This window comes from Bos grunniens, chromosome 16 (assembly GCF_055505025.1).
Source record: "Bos grunniens cultivar Pamir isolate PY7600 chromosome 16, Bosgru_T2T1.0, whole genome shotgun sequence".
Taxonomy (NCBI): Eukaryota; Metazoa; Chordata; class Mammalia; order Artiodactyla; family Bovidae; genus Bos; species Bos grunniens.
The window spans coordinates 49,395,473-49,415,363 of NC_141180.1; the positions used below are offsets into that span (position 1 = coordinate 49,395,473).

General features: G+C 43.2%; 1 protein-coding gene across 1 annotated transcript in view; it reads left to right on the forward strand.

Moving 5' to 3' along the window:
* The window catches only part of KIF26B (kinesin family member 26B), a 518,582-nt gene that overhangs the window by 425,096 nt on the left and 73,595 nt on the right, over positions 1-19,891 (forward strand). The window contains exons 7-10 of the mRNA XM_086344948.1: positions 2,360-2,453; positions 3,662-3,924; positions 7,433-7,616; positions 19,650-19,809. Of these exons, the coding sequence (XP_086201074.1) occupies positions 2,360-2,453; positions 3,662-3,924; positions 7,433-7,616; positions 19,650-19,809 (701 nt within the window). The remainder of the gene's footprint in view (positions 1-2,359; positions 2,454-3,661; positions 3,925-7,432; positions 7,617-19,649; positions 19,810-19,891) is intronic.

Below are 19,891 nucleotides of genomic sequence, written 5' to 3' on the forward strand. Positions count from 1 at the left end.
GTTGTCCTGTGAAGCAGCAGCCACCACAGTGGCCCAAAGCAGTCATGAGCTTCGCTTTCACTGGGTCTCTAAGGACATCAGATTCCTGAAGCTAAGCAGTGATTAGAACAGCCCTTGCTCCTCCTTATAAGCTACCCTCAGTACCCTCAAGTGGGCTTGGCAGTCATCAGCTGCCCATTGCTGGGGCAGACCTCTGCTGGGTCCAGCTTTTGGGAGGTGTCTTAGTCCATTTGCACCCTCTTAATGAAACAGCACAAACTGGGTGTCTTACAGGCAAGAGAAATTTATTTCTTACAGTTCTGAAGGTTGGAAGTCCAAGATCAAGGAGCTGGCAGTTTCAGTGTGTGGTGAGGGGTGCTTCTTGATTCATAGACAGCTGTCTTCTCCATACATCCTTACATTGTGGGATGAGCAGGAGAGTTCTCTGGGGCCTCTTTTGTAAGGGCGCTAATCTCATCCACGAGGGTTCCACCCTCATGACTTATCACCTCCCAAAGGCTCCACCTCCAAATACCATCACATTGAACATTCAACATATGAACTTGGGTGGAGGAAGGGGAACACAAACATTCTGTCATCACCAGGAAGGGTGGGTGGGAGAACTGAGGCCTGCCTGTGGGGAGCCCAGCCCTGCCCATGGAGTCTGCTTGGGAAGGCTCCTGTCCCTCAGTTCAAGGGGAAAGACAGCAAAGGGCCTCCAGGGACCACAGTTAGCTCCTAACAAACACCAGATGGACATGTTGCTGAGCATTCTCTTCTCAGTGAACACTGAGCAGGAATTCTGCACCTGCCCACCCACCTGCCCACCCACCCTGTGCCCTGTGAGGCCGCTCCTGTATCTCTCTGACCTCGGGCCTTTGGACAGGGGAGTCAGGGATGTGTGTGGATTTGGCTCACATTCAAGCATCTTTCTCTTTGCTGACCTTGAACCTAATATGGTTTTTTTATGTATGGCTCTAGATGGGCTCTCAACCTCCTAGATCCCATCTCACTTCATATCCAAGGAAGGCAGGATTCATTTGTTGATAACTTCTCCCGGTCCTGCAGAGGCACGTTAGCAAATTCCATCAAGTTTCCACTGCCTCCATCTCAGGGTTTGGCACTGGGCTCTCGTTGCTTAGGCTCTGGGGGTGAGACAGAGCCTGTGGTCCCCACCACAGCCTTGTCCAGCTACCGCCTTCGTTGAGTGGGAGCCCCCAGTAGAGCTGCCGAGCTGACCACCAGAACAGCTGACAATTGTTGGGAGTGTGGTTTTTCTGTTTCAGTTCAGGGGAGAAAATTGATTTTTGAACACTTAGGTTCATTGTGTTGCTGCAACCTGGAGTTGAATAACTGCATTCATTGCCGAGGCTGCAGTTCTCAGATTCCCACTAGGAGGCACATTGCTCCGATGCCCGTGGAGCTATCAGTTTGCACATCCTCCGACTGCTTCAGATCCGCCACGATGCTGAGGCAGAAAAGAAGGTGCAGCACATGGCGAGTGATTTGCCCTCTCGCTGCCGTGAAAGCCTTGGATGCTAACCAGAGGGACTTCCCAGATCCCCAAATCCATTCATAAAATATACTTTCTTATCATTTGCAGAGCGCCGTATTACTGGGTGTTAACGGGGAAATACCAAAAGTCACCAAGAGCCTGACCTCTGTCCAAAGATTTAATAGTCACATTGGAGATGAGACATATAACAGGCTGAAGAAAACCCATTGTAATGTACTGACCGATGGTGATTAATAGTGTATATGTTGAGTGTATCTATAGAGAAAGAAAGAAAAAGCTGGGTTTGAAAAGGGAAGGTTGGAGATGGAGAAAGAGGAGGGAGTTAGGAAGACAAAGCAGACATCCATCATTAACCTCCCGCTTATATTAGAACTATAATGTATCTCAAGGTCACTTTTTCCTGAAATGGCACATCACCTTTTACTCTCTAATAAAGCCTAATCTATTTCATAAACTCGTGTGTGTGTGTGTGTGTGTGTGTGTGTGTGTGAAAGGATCTAGTTAGCAGAGGGTGAATGGAAAATTTAAATATTTGTACAAGGAGGCCAGAATGGCAAATCAGAGAAGGGTGTGAGGTCCGTGAAGGCACCCTGGATTCCTATTCCAGCCTGTTCCTGCCTCGCCTGCAGAGACAGCAACTGAAATGTACGATTAGCAGAAGGGTGGATTGCATGTAATGAGTGTAACGCTCAGGCTTGCAAGGGACTGGGAAGTATTAAGGGTTCTGAAGACCTCCAGGGCTCCATTAGAGCCGAGCTGTCTGAAAATGCCAAGGCTTTGTGACCCTGAGCCCCAGGAAAGCAGGCACGAGTTTCCATTGTTAATGGTCCACTCACAGCTTGTGTCTCCTCTTGTGTGTGCCAGGCTGAAGTGTGTGCTGGAACCGTGGCAGAAGTGATCCAGTCTGTGGTCAACGGGGCAGATGGCTGTGTGTTCTGTTTCGGCCACGCCAAGCTGGGTCAGTGAGAACTTCGCTTCTTCATGCTGCTTGCTGGATTCCCCATTACTTCATCCTTTCTTCTGTACTGTCCTCAGATGAAGGGGAAGGTGTTTTCCTGCAGTGCTGAACTGAGTAATCATGAATAACCGTTTCTGCTTCTGAAATGTAGATGTTTACCCTAAGTGGATCCCTAGTCATCTAGTAAAGCCTTAAAGTCCAGAAGATGAACAAAGAGTAATGGGGTTGTTCACACTTGGTCTGGGTCAGGGTCATGCCCAGAAAGCCAGCAGGAAAATTACATTTCCTGAGCAGGGGTTGTTGGGGAGCAGAGAGGGCCCCCCTTTCCTCTCGGATTCTACATAAAGCCAGAGGAGCAGCCACTGGAGCAGCAAGCAAAGCCCAGACCCCATTAGCCCCTGTCTGGGGGGATCAGTCTGGCAGCACCCCTACTTCCCACCACCCAGTGGTCGGGAACCCACCTGAGCTGAAGCACCTGGGAAAAGAGGCCTCCACACAGCTCTGTGAGGGCCTGATGACCGAATCCCCCTGAAGCGCATTCTTAATCCTGACCTATGGCCATCTGCTCACCAGGCCTTACCTGGCATGCTTGATAAGTTAGTAATTTGGGGCGTTCCAAAAAATGGCCCTGGGCAGAGCTCGCAGCAGCAACTTTGCTATGATGGAGCCAGTTCTAGGCCAGGATAGAAAGCCCATTTCATCTCACTACCACTTCTTGATCTCTGATCAAAGCAGTGATCCAGATTTTAAAGGGAATTTGCTCATGCTATAAAAGTATACACAGCATTTAACTTGAGAAAGGATACAAAGTGTAAGCATGTGGCGTGAACCTGTGGGGTGTGATAAAAAGACCCGTAACAGTGATGAAACACCTCTAGCCTTTGCACCGTGAGGAAAACAGTGCGGAAACTGGACAGCTTGTGATATTGTGGGATCTTCCTCGAGGTCAATTGTGATTTAACCTTGACATCAGTCTGGGTTCTCACATTCTTTATTATAGCCCTTCCATCAGTAGTACTTGGAAATGTCTGCTTTGTCGTTGCTGTCAAATTTTGTTTTGTTGTTGAACATTTTTCACCTTTTCGTTTCCTTTCTTCCCATTCCCCACTCCCCAGGCCTTTCTCCTGAATCCTTGGCATCTATTCTTGAGACTGCAGAATGATGTCCAGACACTCAAGCTGCTATTCTTTCTTCCCTCACCCTCCCAGGAAAGTCCTACACCATGATTGGCAAAGATGACTCCATGCAAAACCTGGGCATCATCCCCTGTGCCATCTCTTGGCTCTTCAAGCTGATCAACGAACGGAAAGAAAAGACTGGAGCACGTTTCTCAGTGCGGATCTCAGCCGTGGAGGTGTGGGGTAAAGAAGAGAACCTTCGGGACCTGCTGTCGGAGGTGGCCACAGGCAGCCTGCAGGACGGCCAGTCCCCAGGCGTGTACCTGTGCGAGGACCCCATCTGTGGCACACAGGTGATTGCTTCCAGGGGCTTGGTCAGTTCCGGGTGGCTCATCCCTCCCTCAGCGGCTGGGGCACTTCACCTCGTGACTCACTCAACATGTAAACTGGGAAGGCTTGCAAGTGTTTACTTTAAAGTGGACTGGAACTTTATGGCCTGCAGCTGCAGGGCCAGCTGCTCGCCCAACCTAAATATTTGTACCTTGAATCTAATTGACAATGAGCAGGAGCCACAATTGTTGTAGCAATCGGGGGAAATTGAATTCACTTTTCTTTACGCCCCTTTTCAAAAAAAAAAAAAAGAGTACAATCTTTCTTTTGTTTAACAACAAGCCGAAATATTTACTGCTTTGCACAAATAGCTCCAGCCATTACTGGGACTGTTTATGGCTCTATAAACTGTGTTTCTGGCACTGGTTTACAGCCGGATTAGTGGTGCTGTAGGAAAAACTAATAACCACTTTCTAATTAGAACCATGATATAATTGCTAAGCCAAGAGAAGTTCCAGTTGGCCTCTTCAGGATGTCTTGCCTGTTGAAAGTGTTTCTACCTCGCTGTTTGATGGTAGATGCAGGAATGACCTGGGAGGTCCCTGGTTCACACCCAGAATAATCACCTCTTTCAGTCTCTAGCAGTAGGCTTTAGTTTCTAGTTTTTTCAGATGCCTCCATTTTAGATGTGTTCATTTTGATAAGTAGAATACCTGTCTCATCAAGTGGGATTATTTTCTCAGGTGAAGGTACCCCCTCCATTACCCCATCTACTCATACCTGTCCATGTTCTTGCCCTGCTTAAAGCATCTCAGATCCTCCTTCCATTGTGCATCCTCATGATCCACAGCCTTACGTGGCCTTCCAGGATTGCCTGTTCCCACTTCCCTCCTTGCCACTCTTCTTAAATTACATTTAGATCACCTCAGAAAGCAGTGACTCTCAAACTTTAATGTGTATAAGAAGCCCTGAGGATCTTGTTAAAAATGCAGATTCTGGTTCCGAAGGCCTGGGATTGGGCCCCTGATCATGCATTTCTAACAAGCTTCCCAGTGACTGACCGCACTCTCAGGAGCAAGACTCTAAGCATCCACCATCCTCCTTCTTACCCTGGGCCTTTGCAAATTCTATTCCCTGTGCGTGGAACAGTGCCTGCTCCTCTCCTCTAGCTCTTCATCTGGCTAACTCCTTATTTGGGTGTATTGGCTAGATGTCACTTCTTCCAGGAAGCCCTCTTGGATGTTTCTGCCGACTGTCACTTGTGATAGCCTGGTTAGTTCTCAGCAATGCCCAAAGGTCTGTACCATGTCTGACTAAAATTGGCTTTTCATAGTTTTAATGATGCATCAGATATTATTTGTATATGAAACCTAAATAGAATGCAAGCTAAGTGGTCATACAAACCTTAATACAGTGGTTCTCAAACTTCAGTCTTCATCAGAGTTGTCTGGAAGATTTGCTAAAACACAGACTGCTGGGCTCCACCTCTAGAATTTCTGATTCAGTAGGCCTGGGATAGAGCCCTGAAATATGCATTTGTAACAAGTTCCTATGTCATACTGATGTTGCTGGTCTGGGGACTGCACTTTGAGAACCACCAGTTGGAAGCATAAGACCGTGCTCAGACCTCGTCTACACAGCACCTGTGATGGAGTTGGTGTGACCCTACCCACTGTTCCCACTCTAAGCACCACCTAGACATTCAACTATGCCATAACCTCCATTCACTTTGATAACATCAATAATGGAGTTCCACAGAGGTGAAAGCTCCGAATAACTGAAACCGAAGAAGAGGACAGAATATTAAACATTCTTTGGGTTGTTTTTCTGCCATAATAAATATAAAACAATGAGCACAAGAAAATCTGTCTTTGAAGTTTGAGGATTGTGGTGGCCTTAAGTTCTAAATATCAACTCTCCCAGTTCAGAATTATGGGTGCAGTTAGAGTCAGAATCAGTTCAATTCAGTTCAGTTGCTCAGTCGTGTCTGACTCTTTTTGACCCCGTAGACTATATCATGCCAGGCTTCCCTGTTCTTCACTATCTCCTGGAGCTTGCTCAAACTCATGTTCATTGAGTCAGTGATGCCATCCAACCATCTCATCCTCTGTTGTCCCCTCCTCCTCGTGCCTTCAATCTTTCCCAGCATCAGGGACTTTTCTAGTGAGTTAGTTCTTCACATCAGGTGGCCAAGGTATTGGGCTTCAGCTTCAGCATCAGTCCTTCCAATGAATATTCAGGACTGATTTCTTTAGGATTGACTGGTTGGATCTCCTTGCAGTCCAAGGGACTCTCAAGAGTCTTCTCCAAATACCACAGTTGAAAAGCACCAATTCTTCAACACTCAGCTTTCTTTGTGGTCCAACTCTCACAACCATACATGACTACTGGAAAAAACATAGCTTTGACTCTATGGACCTTTGTCAGCAAAACTGTCAAAATTTTTACTGACCCTAAGGCTCGTACTGCAAATCATTTCCTTGAACAAATCAGAAATATTAGTTTCCTTTTCTTCCCCTCCCCTGATAAAGAAATGCAGGTCAAATGCTGATAATATTGCTCTGAATCAGGTTTACTGTCAACGTAATTGCCAAGGCATCTCATAGGATTTAGATACATTCCCCCTGATGCTTCTTTAATCAATTAATGAGTATGCCTTGAACATAATTTAGAAACTAAAGATAAAGTAGATATCCCTTTAGATGAGACAAATGATATAGATGAGACATTCAAGTATCTTGGGGTTGTTTTTTTTTTTTTTTCATGTCTTTTACATTTACTTCTTTAGAACTATTCTAGTAAATGTGGCCTAAAATTGACTTTAATTAAATAGCTGGAAAAATTGAGAGTTGAGTTAAAGCCAAGTAAGTTTTTTCACTTCTTTGAGATATAGTACCCTGGATTACCTGCTTCTATACAGTCTAATCTTTGACCTCAAGATGCAGTCACATCCCACATGGTCCCTTAGGTACATGGATTGCCCAGGATGTTGGGTTTTCTGAGCTCTGCAGAGGTCAGGGTGGGACACCTGCTCCCACTGAACACTGAGATAAAACCATTTGCTTTTCACATCTGCCACTTACAGATTCTGGGCTTCCCTGGTGGCTCAGCAGTAAAGAATCCACTGCCAATACAGGAGATTCAGGTTCAATCCTTGGGTCAGGAAGATCCCCTGGAGGAGGAAATGGCAACCCACTCCAATATTCTTGCCTGGAAAATCCCAAGGACAGAGGAGCCTGGTGGGCTACAGTCCATGGGGTCACAGAAGGGCAGACACGACTTAGCAACCAAACAACAAGAACAACTTACAGATTCTACTTCCATTGTAAAATGGGTAAAAATATTCTTCTCCAATAAGCATGCTTAGGGTTAATTTTCAGATATGAATAAATTAAGCTGAGAATTTGCACATGGGCGTGGGCCCTGGTTCCAGAAGGACATCAGCCTTGGAGAGTGGGGAAAGGACAGCCAGCCTGAGTGGCAGGCGAGCCCTCTTGCCCGCAGCATCAACCGTTCCCTTATGTCTTGCAGCTGCAGAACCAGAGCGAGCTGCGGGCACCCACTGCGGAGAAGGCTGCCTTCTTCCTGGATGCGGCCATCGCCTCCCGGCGGGGCAATCAGCAAGACTGTGACGAGGATGATCTTCGCAACTCACACATGCTCTTCACGCTGCACATCTACCAGTACCGCATGGAGAAGAGCGGCAAGGGGGGAAGTAAGTCCGCCTCGACTCCCGCTCCTCCTTGCCCTCCCTGGGAAGAAGGCTCTCCTCCAGGGCAGCCTGGGACCCTTTAAAACATAGCACAATCTAAGCCCTTCCCTGGTGGTCCAGTGGTTAAGACTCTGCACTTCCAGTGCAGGGAGCATGGGATTTGATCCCTGGTGGGAGAACCAAGATTTCACATGCCTTGGGGCTCGGCCAAAAAGAAGATATCAAGTAAATGAATTTTTTAAAAGAAATGTAGTACAATCTCACCAGTCTGGGCTGACCTTTGCTTTTGAACATCCAAGAGAAAAGGGCTCGCTTGATAAAGATAATTTACACATGTAATTGTCATGGGAACGTAACAGAACAAACTTTAGCAAAGAAAAACAACCGCTTCATAGTATATTTTTGTTCATAAACCATAGAAGTGCTCATCATGAAAGACCAATGTGTCTTATCAAAGCACCCTGGCCATGTTACTAATCATTAGCTTGAATCCACTCTATGAACCCAGAAGAAACAAAATCATGTTTTTAAAATAGACTGTGAATCAGACTTTTGAATAGCTAACCAGATCTTGGCTGCCTCCCTCCCTCAGGTAATGCCCAGCGGTGACATTTCTCTGTGAACACCTATGCCTGGGATGTGCTCTGTGAGCAAGCTGCCCTGCCAGGAACCCAACTCAGTACTTACAGGGTCCCCTCTTGACTGTTTTCAAAGCCAGCACTGCATCACTCCAATCTTTGTCTGCCAAGTAGTATATACTCCATGCTCAGAAGTTGAGTGCCAGCCCTCAGCTGAGTGTCTTAGGTGGGACCCTGGGCTGTGGGCAAAGTCGTCCATTAACCTCACTGGGCTTTTCTAAAGCAAGTGTGGCCCCCAACACTTGGCTGGTCAAGTAGCAGCAGCTCTCTGTCCACTTCTACAGGGCTTTTCAAAACCTAGGCAGTTGGCCCTCAGCACTCTCCGACTGGATGCCAGAAAGACAAACAAAAGCCCTGAGTTAGGAGCCTAATCCTGGTGTCTGAAGTTGTGGAGCTAATTGACTATAATGGGAGGCAACCAACTAACCAAATTCCACAGAACCTGGAATTAAGACATGCAGCCTCAGCCTGTGGGTGGGCCCCCCAGTTTGGCTCCTTGTTGCCCAAAGAGTTGGAAACTGGTTCTCCTGGAGGCAGCTGTGGGGGGCTTCCATTCCCCCTTTCCGCTTAAGGGAAGTGGAAGCTCCCTCCTCCCCCCATCTCAATGCCTTTGTTTGTCCAGTCTTCTGTTATTGTTCCTATCCCTTAATTGTTGTTGTTTAGTTCAGGTTTATGAGGTATAATTTAAATTTAGTAAAAATTACCCTCTTTCTATATTGTTAAATAAATGTTTGCAAATCTGTTCAGTCATGTAACCACCACCACCACTATCAAGATAGAGAACAAAGCCATGGGTACAGAAAAGTCCCTCTCGCCCTAGCCCTCAGGCCCCTCTCCAGCCCTTGACAACCACTGATCAGATTCTTGTCCTTATAGTCTTGCCTTCCTCCAGAATATCTCCTAAATGGAATCATGTGGTCCATGTGTGGCCCTTTTGTGTCTGGCTTCTTTCATTTAATATAATGCGTTGGAGGGGCTCACCAGATAGCTCAACAGTAAGGAATCCGCCTGCCAATGCAGGAGACGCAAGAGATGGGGGTCGATCCCTGGGTTTGGAAGATCCCCCGGAGAAGGAAATGGCAACCCACTCCAGTATTTGTGCCTGGAGAATTTCATGGACAGAGGAGCCTGGCGGGCTACAGCACATGGGGCTGCAAAGGAGTCAGAAAAGACTGAGTGACTAAGCATGCTGCAGTGCATTTGAGATGCATCCTTGTAGCCGCATGGATCAGTCATTCACTTTTCTTGCTGCCTGCTCCTTTAGTTTTAACTGGGCCCAGAGATGTGCCCCGCCCTTCTCCCCTATTATGGGATTGTGTAGTCCCGGGACTAAAATCTTGCTAGATACCGTTGCTGGGGTCAGAATTCCACTAATCCAGGCTTGGACCCACAGCCTTGACTACTTATACTGGCTGCTGCCCAGGAATCCAGAGGTACTGGCCCTCACTTGCACCCGAGGAGATATGTCATCTGTCAGCTGATCAGATCACTCTGACAACCAGTGATGGTGATACAGGTCTGGCTGGGGATGAGCAAAACCTTTTGAATGCGAGTCTTTCAGGGGAGATTGATTTTCAGTGGAGGGCTCACATTATGTGTAGCATTTCCATTTAGAATAACTTGCTAGTAGAGAAGGAGACAAGGAATTAGGATAGGGATGAAATGATCCAGACCTTTAAATTCTCTAACAGAGCTTTATCCACAGTTCTCCTAACAATCTGAGAGCTGGCTTTAGATCCTGCCCTCACTGATTTTTCTGGGTTCTATCTTAGCAGCATGAATGTGGGGAGTCTGAAAAAAATATTTATTTTATTCTTTTAAGCAGCCGGTAATCATTGTAATCAAAGCTTACAGTGGATTCTTGTACTGTCAGCAAAGGGTGACTTACTGAAGATCTGAATCTGGAGCCAAATAGCTTCCACATGTTTCTGAGCCGAAAAGCTCTGGAGGAAGGATAATCTCCTCCTCCTAGGTTTCAAACCAAGTTAAAGCAACTTTGTTGTCAGTTTTTCACTTCCTTTCATGGGTCTGCTCTCAATCTGGAATCTGAAAGTAGGTAGGAATCTTGATAACAAAGAAACGGTTGATTAAATTATTTCAACTCTAAGAACTTAGCGTTCAACTTCCAAAAAATGTAGGCTAGGAGAAGGAACAGGGAAGGCAATGGCAACCCACTCCAGTACTCTTGCCTGGAAAATCCCATGGATGGAGGAGCCTGGTGGGCTGCCGTCTATGGGGTCACACACAGTCGGACATGACTGAAGCGACTTAGCAGCAGCAACAGCAGGACATTCCTTAAACCCCACCATCCACCCAAGTCAGCCCTTCACCAATCCTGGGCACTTATTAAATATTTAACATCAAATTCATTTTCTTCCTATTTGTAAAGTGTGGAAGTGAATGGCTTTTAAATAATAAATTCAGGTTTAAAGAAAAGGCAGATACCATTAATGGCTTCCAGAACCTCGATAGTTACTTTCTAACATGGCTGTGGATGAGAACAAAGACAGTGCAGGCCTCGAGGCTGATGATGGGGTGAGCCCTGAAGGATCTGGGGGCGTCACCTGCCTGCCACAGCACCTGGCTTCCTGTGAGGAAGAGAATTTAGGCCAGAAGGCACATAGCCTCCTAGCCTGCGGCTTGCTTGACCTCAGTGAATTTATATCTGTTTAAAGTATAATGAGATTTGGAGCATTGTTTAAAATGGAAATTTTGTTTACTTATATATAAGTAATAATCCCCTTGGACCTGGGAGCCAGAACTCAATTAAGGAAAAGTTTATTAATTAGTCACCCTACAGGGAAGCAGAGCAAAGCAAACTGCTGGTAACGGGCCATTAGACGTGAAGATGATGGATCCAAAGAGTTCAAATTAGTTGTCTGCTGTAAGAACTAAACACACCATGTGTGCATAGGCACCTGGATCTTATACACATATATGCATTTTATAAACACACACATACATACACATACGCACATGAGTGGACCGACGAAAATGTTTTCAACATGTCCAATCAAGATAGAAAAGAACATTCTGTGTTGATATATCACTGCTTTGCAGATAGCACTGGGTTAAGCTTAAAATATTTCCTGGTTTAAACGTTGTTGGAGAATTAGTGAGGCTGATTCTTCACCCAGCACAGAGTCTTCCCCCGCTTTGCTAAGCTACCTCTGTAAAGGCTTGAGATTCCCCTTGGAAACGGCACTATTGAGGAAGAGACCCTAAAACCATAGCAGTCAGGAGTTGCTCCCCATAAAGATGAGTGAATTAGGAGTTCAAAGCCAGATGGTACTGGTGATACTTGAGTGGAATAAGTTCACCGTATAGATTTTTACAAGTCCTACTGATTAAGATGATCTTTAAAAGCATTATTTTGATGAGTAATCTCAGTTTGCAAGCAACCTCTACCCAGGGTTAAGAATGACACTAGGTCTCTGATTTGTTCATTCACTTTATGCCTCCAGGGGAAGAAGTGTGGAGGCTGAGTGGAGGCTGGGCTGGCTGTGTGTGCAATTGTGTACAGCACACAGGCCTCCATCTGTGTGTGTGCACATGAACCAGTGGACGAGGACACGGACACTCCCTGCCTGCACTCATCTGCTTACAAGTCTCATCAGACTATTCCCTTAATCTTGGTTTCCTTTTGACCACCAGCCGCTCTTTCCTGTGTGTCTTGGAATGGCTTGAATCAGCTGATGTTCTATCCAGGGCTATGCAGTCCATAGGATTCTAGAGATCTGTTATTCGGGTGTTGAGTGTGGGAAAAAGGGATCTGGGAAATGTTGCTTTTAAAAGAGGCAGACCTGGGCCTCTGCTGTCCATCATTGCAAAGCCCTGTGAAGCAAGGATGGCCACACATGAGGGCCACTGCAGGCTCTCACGTTCTCCTTGGTCAACAGCGAAATGACAGTTCCGTGTTTTGAGGTTTTTATAATATGATTTTTAAAATCTTGGGCCAGGAGACAATTTTCCAAACTCTGCAGTCTGGGATTCCTACAGTGATGCCTCTTGGCCTCCCCATCACCTCCTCCAGGGCAGCTGTTTCCAATCTTCTCTTGGAGCCTGAGGCCCCTGCTCTCTCTCTTTCAGTGGATAACCAGCCTCCTGTTTAAGGAGGAGAACAAATCAGTCTGGCTATGGCCTCAGCTTCTCTCCTCTTAGCATCCAAACCTCCTTGTCCGTGTACCTCGCTTTCCCCCACTCCTTTCCCATAGACCTGCTCCCTCCCATCTCTTTGTTCTTCATCCTGTCCCCTTCTGCCTCTTCTGGGACCTCACCAACTGGGACCCCCATCAATCATCTTTTTGTGCTTTTATTTTCAATCTCTTCTACCACTAGAGTCAGGGCTGCCTCCTCTTGGAAGGAAAAGAAGGGAAGGAACAATAACATTGATTAAAAAAAAAAAAAAAAAAACTTGTCTGGGGACTTCCCTCCGTGGTCCAGTGGCAATCTGCCTTGTAATTCAGGGAACTCGGGTTCAAACTCTGGTTGGGGAACTAAGATTCCAGGGTTAAGAAAGCAGCAACTAAGCCCATGAGCCTCAACTGCTGAGTCCGTGTGTCACACCTAGAGAGTCCATAAACCACAACAAAAGGTCTCGAGTGACCCAGTGAAGATCCATGTGCCTCACCTAAGACCCAATGTAGCCAAATAAATAAATAAATATTTTTTAAAAGCCTTGTCTGAACCCCACTTCTCCCTTGAGCTGCCTCTCCATAAGCCTTTCAGATTCTCCCCTCTGGAATATCTTTCTCCTTTAAGTCCCATAGCATTTCGGGGGATGTTAAGCCACTGCCTTATATCTCAGTCATTCTGGGCTTGTCTCAGCCCCCTCAGACAGACTACAAGCTCCCTGAGGACAGAGCCTCCTATCACCTGGCACATTGTCCTCTGCAGCCCAGGAAGGTGCCTGGACATCAGTTCTTACGTGTCCTGCCAGATGGCATGTGTGCTGTATATTAAACAGTGAGTGAATTTCTTCCTTACCTCATTTAGCTGATTCATAGAGAGGTGATGGTAGTGGTGGTTTAGTTGTTGAGTTGTGTATGACTGTGATCCCTTGGACTGCAGCCCGCCAGACTCCTCTATCCATGGGATTCTCCAGGCAAGAATATTGGATCGGGTTGCCATGCCCTCCTTCAGGGAATCTTCCCAACCCAGGGATTGAATTCGGGTCTCCTGCATTGCAGGCAGTCTCCTGCGTTGCAAACAGATTCTTTACCCACTGAGCCACCAGGGAAATTTTCAGAAAGACCATCCTCTTACCCTTTGTGGAAGCAGGTGATGTGAGTCCAGAGAAGCCGTTTCATGCAACACAGTCAGACAGAACTGATTAGTTAACTGAGAAAGTTAAGTTAAAAAGGAAAATCATATTAAAGGATACATTCATGTCATAAACATTTTCAACTTAAAACATACAATTATGTGTTTATTCTTTGTCTTCTGATACAGGGCCATGGTTTTCTCTTTGAGATGAGTTTTCAACTTTAGATTCTGACTTTTATAAACCACACTCAATATTAATAATAGTCTGGCTTTTGCTTTCAATTTCTTCTGAATGATTCAAGGACTTAAGAGACACTTGTGCAGCTAACTGGGTATAGACTTTTTCTAGATTCTTGAAATTTTTTCCACACTGTAATTTCTCATTCACACCAAAGTCAGTATCTTTTTTCAAAAGCTAACTCATTTTAATCACACCTTTCCAAAGCATTGATTTCAGTGTTTTAGAAACATTAACTCTTTACATAAACATATTTTATTGATTTACATAATATTTTATTATTTTTATTTAAAATATTAAGTACAAGTGGCATAGTTAGGTTTAGGAGGAAACCCAGCTGACCTGTTGATAAGTGTACAGTTCATGTTTTTGGAGCAGAAGTGTGAAGACAAGCTAAGGAACAGTCACCACACATCACAAGCCTGCAGTGTGCTGTGGGCATCAGACATTGTGCCTGACACAGCTGATGGAGGGCGTGGGTTAACCTGGTCAGGTGGCAAGGCCATTGTTCCAAAAGTGTGCTGCACAAGAGATTCACCTATGGAGGCTTCCAGTGAATCCTGATGCCCATGCCATACTCCAGACTGGTTAAATTAGAAAGCCTGGGAGTAGGAGCCAGGCGTCCATATTTTGTAAATACCCCAGGGTGATTCTGATGTGCAGCCAAGTTTGGGAACCACTAAGTTATGGGAAAGTGAGTTAAAAGAGTATAACTGTAAAAGTTAGCTCTGGATTTTCATCTTAGATTGAGTTTTAATTTTATATGAGACCTTGAGTGATTTGTTTAACATCTGTGAACCTCAGTTTCCCAATTCTTGCCCGACAGGATTATTGTAGGAATTAAATGTTTTGGGGAGAATTTAGCATATCCTGGCTCCATGAACATGAGTTGGAAGAATCACTCGGGAGTGGGGTTAATTAGTATATTGCTTCCTGTGGGAGAATAAGGCACATGGGTAATTTCAATTGGTCAAAGTCTAGACTTGAAATATACGTATTCAAATATAAACAGTCTCAAAGCAGACTGGGTTATATTCCTAAACCTTGCAGCTCAGACCTCAAAAATCTGAAAAGTCCACAAGGAACCTGCTTCTGACCTGCTATTATCACCTATTGTTCATTGATTCTAGAACTACTTTCTCTCCAACCATGGGAATTCTTGGTAATAGCTGATGGCCTGTGCTCACTCACAGTGTACCATTCCGGATTCAGTACTGTGTGTGAAATTCAGAATTCTGTGACTACTGAAACTCTGGTGGTTATAGAGCAAAGTTGATTTTACATTGTTTAAAATATGACTCTCATTTTGAGTCATGCAGGTATAATTACAGGTATTTTATAATATTATTCTTTAGCACAGTCTAAACTATGCTTTTGTTCTCTGTGTTCTATTTTACTACATGTACATTACGAATTTTATTCCATTACATCAAATGGACTATTAGAGTCTGAAAGTCCAAATTGGTCCCTGTCTTTGCCCTTTAATCTGCAGAGCGCATGAAATATCTGAGCTTCTTCTGTCTATATAATTAGATTGCAAAACAGATGATACTTTGCTTCAAAAATAACTGTTTCCCTTGCACACTGCCAGTGGCTTGATCCTGCATAATACAAAATAGGATTAAAGAAAAGTAATGTATTATATCTGTCCTATTAAGGATTTTTACTGGAGATAGTGGGAGATAAAGAAAATATAACATCCTTAATGTGGAAAGCTTTTTGCCACTGGAGAACCTGAATTGAAATTTTATGTTTTCTATAAACCTTCATCACCTTTTTTGTTAGTGCTAGATGTAAAGTTGAGATGGGATGAGCAGAGACAAGGCTGGGGTCAGGACAGTGGTTCCTGGATGTTTTCCTTGCTCTCCTGCATCACACTTCTCTCATTTTTTCAAGTGTTTATTAATTTTTCTCAGGTATGTTTTGTAATTTTCAGTGCATGTATCTTTTGTCAGATTTATCTGTAAGTATTTAATATTCTTGAAGTTCCTGTAAAAGTTATTTTTAAATTTCAATTTCCAGTTGTTTGGCACTACAGTTTAAAAATACAATTATCTCGATCCATGAACCTAGTATTCCATAACTTACTAAACTCAATTATTAGTTCTAGTTGCTTTTTTTGTGGCATCTGTTAGATTTTCTACATAATCATGTAATCTGTCAAGAAAGACAGTTTAATTTCTTTCTTTCCAATCTGGATACATTTTCTTTTTCTTGTCTGTTACTCTGGCTGCTGCTGCTGCTGCTAAGTCACTTCAGTCGTGTCTGACTCTGTGCGACCCCATAGATGGCAGCCCACCAGGCTCCTCCATCCCTGGGATTCTCCAGGCAAGAACACTGGAGTGGGTTGCCATTTCCTTCTCCAATGCATGAAAGTGAAAAGTGAAAGTGAAGTCTCTCAGTCGTGTCCAACTCTTAGCGACCCCATGGACTGCAGCCTACCAGGCTCCTCCATCCATGGGATTTTCCAGGCAAGAGTACTGAAGTGGGGTGCCACTGCCTTCTCCGGTTACTCTGGCTAGAACCTCCCATATAATGTTGAATAGAAAGAGTGAACATCCTTGTCTTGTTTTTTATCTTGGAAAGCTTTAGTCTTTTACTATTAAGAATACTATTATCTGCAGGTTTTTCCTAGACACTTTTTATCAAACTGAGATTATCACCTTTAATTTATATTTTGCCAGCCATTTTTATCAATAATGGATTTTGGAGTTTGTTAAATGCTTTGTCTGCATCTACTGAGACTCTTTCTTTTTAGTCTGCTAATATGGTGAATTATAATGATAGATGAATTTTTTGTTAACCAACCCTGCATTCCTTGGATTGATTCATTTATTAAGTCGTTAATTAATTTATTCATGGTATAAAAATCCTTTTAATATGTTCCTAGCTATAATTTTCTAGTATGACTCACTAGTATTTTGTTTAGAACTTTTGCCTATTTGTTCATGAGGCATAATTGGTCTTCAACTTTTTCCTTAGAATATCTTTGTTTTTGCTATCAGGGTAATCCTGGTCTCAAAGAATTAATTGGGATGTAGTCTCTCCTATCTGGGGCTTCCCAGGTGGCACTAGTGGTAAAGAACGCTCCTGCCAATGCAGGAGATGTAAGAGACACGGGTTCGATCCCTGGGTCAGGAAGATCCCCTGGAGGAGGAAATGATAACCTACTCCAGTATCCTTGCCTGGAGAAAACCAAGGACAGAGGATCTTGGTGGGCTACAATCCATGAGATCGCAAAGTATTGGACACAACTGAAGTGATTTAGCATGCACGCACTCTCCTATTTAATTTTCAGGAAGAATTTGTGAAAACTGATATTATTTCTTCCTTTATAGTTTGGTAGAATTCACCAGTGTGGTTAAGTACACTGCTTTCTCTGTAGAAAGGTTGTTAACTACAGATTCTATTTCTTTAATGGATGTAGGGTTAGTCACATTATCCATTACTTCTTGAGGGAGCTCTGGTACTTTGTATCTATCGAGAAATGTGTTCATTCTTCCAAGTTGTGCTAACTTACCAGCATCATGTTTCTTTATTATCCTTTTTTTATTTGTAGAAACTGTAGTGAGGCTGCTACCTCTTTTGTTCCTGACATGGGAAATTTGTGTCTTCGCTCTTTGCTGATCAGTCATGCTAGAGAAATATGAATTTTATTGATCTTAAAGAATCCACTTTAGACGGTATTGATTTTTCTCTATTGTTCTTTAAATTTTATATTTCCTTGATTTCTGATTTTGTGTTAATTATTTCCTTTATGCGAGTTAATCTTTAATTTGCTCATCTTTTTCTAGTTTATTAAAGTGGAAGCTGAAGTAACTGACTGGAGACCTCTGTTGTTTTCTGATATAGGCATTTAATGGGGTGTCTTACTAATTTGGATATGTTGTTTTTCATTTTCATTCACTTAAAAACACTTTCTAATTTCCATTTTGGTTTCTTCTTTGACCCTAAGTTATTTGGAGCTGTGTTGTTGAGCTTCAAAATATTTAGGGATTTTCCAGGTGTCTTTCTGGATTGACTTCGAATTTAACTCTACTGTGGCAGAGTGTAGTTGGAATGATGTGAAGCCTTTAAAATTTACTTAGACTTGTTTCATGTCAGAATATGGTCTATCTTGGTAAATATTTTATGTGCATTTCAAAAGAAAGTGTATTCTGCTGTTGTTGGTTGAATGTTCTATAAATGTCAGGTAGAATGAATTGATAGTTGTTCAAATCTTCTATATCCTTACGGTTTTCTGTCTACTTTTCTGTTATATCAGTTATTGAGAAAGGGGTATTTGAAATCTCCAACTGTAAGTCTGGAGTTTTCTGTTCATTATTGCATTTCTATCAGATTTTACCTCATATGTTTCAACTTCCATTATTAAAGCATAAACATTTTTGATTGTTCGGACCTCCTGATGAATTTTATCCTTTATCATTATAAAATGTCTCTCTTTCCCTCTAGTAATATTTTTGTCTTAAGTCTCTTTTGTTTGATACTATTGTAACTACCTCAGCTTTCTTATGGCAACTATTTGTATGGTATATCCTTTTCCATACTTAAATTTGCAACCTATTGTTTCTTTATATTTGAAGTGCACTGCCCATAAGCAGCATGTAGAAGAGTCTTGCTTTTTATCAAATCCAACAATATCGAGTTTTAATAAGGATCTTCAGACTGCTCCATTTAATGGGATAATTCATATGGTGTGGCCCAAAGTATTATTTTTCTGTATGGTTTCTATTCAACACATGTGTTCTTTGTTCTCCTTTTTATTTTATTTGCTTTCCTTTGAACTTACTGAGCATTTTATATGACTCCACTTAATATTCTTTGCTGGCTTTTTAGCTCTAAATCTCTGTTATGTAGTTGATTGCTGTAGGGTTTATTGTATACATCTTTAAGTTATCACAGTCTACTTTTAAGTGATATTATACCACTTCATGTCTAGAATAAGAACCTTACAGTAGAGTATTTTCATTTCTCCACTCCTAAACTTGTGCTATTGTTGTCAAACATTTTAATTTTGTGTGTGTTATACCCACATATTACATTGTTGTTATTTTTGCTTTCACAGTCAATTAACTTTTAAGGAGGTTTAAATAAGAGAAAAACATAAATTTATTCACATGGTTGTCATTTCCAAAACTCTTCATTCTTTTCTGTATATCCTTTGTGATGCATTCTTAAAGCTTTTTTAAGTCTGAAAAAGTCTTTATTTTCCTTTTATCTGAGAATGATACTCTGGTTGGGTGTATAACTGTAGGTTGGAAGTTTTCAGTACTTTAAGAATGTTGCTCCATTGTCTTCTCACCTGTATTATTTCTGAGAAACATCATTTTATCATTGTTCCTTTACTTGTAACATAATTTTCCCCTTCCGGCTATTTTCAAGATTTTTCTCATCATTACTGGTTTTAACCCATTTGATTATTATTTGAGTTATTAACCTGATTCCTGGCTGAGCTTTAGGTCACTGGTCTCTATAACACTCAACCAAAGCAGATAATCACTTATGAGCTATTCATGTTTTAATATGATCAATTTCAGAATTCTGTTACACAAAGGCAGAAATTTCTGTAGGCACAAATCTTTTTCTATTTTAATAGAAATTTGCCTTCTCTGTTAAATCTCATCTAATTCAACCAAAAGGAATTATTCCCTTATTTACAGTAGGAATGTCCATAGCTTTCAGAAGGCCAGTGGTGTGTGATGGACGGAATCTAAGAGGACTGTGCTATTTGTTACTGCTGTATGATTTGGTTGGGCTCTTGTGCTAGATCATGAGCTTCAACCTTTTACTTCCTCTTTCTCCCCCTCAGATTTCCCACAGAGCCACATGAAGGACAGATGAGGGTTTGCCAGACTTAACCAGTCCTTTCTTCTCTTGTCTTCTCTCCTGTGGCAGTGTCTGGAGGCCGCAGCCGCCTGCACCTCATCGATCTTGGCAGCTGTGTAAAAGCTCTTAGCAAGAATCGGGAAGGAGGCTCAGGGCTGTGCCTCTCACTGTCTGCCCTGGGCAATGTCATCCTGGCTCTCGTCAATGGCAGCAAGCACATCCCATACAAGTAAGTGACTCTTCTACTTGAAGCATGGGATGCAGTAAACATGGTGCCAGGGCTAGGTGAGGGTCTAGTGACCCTGGGGGGT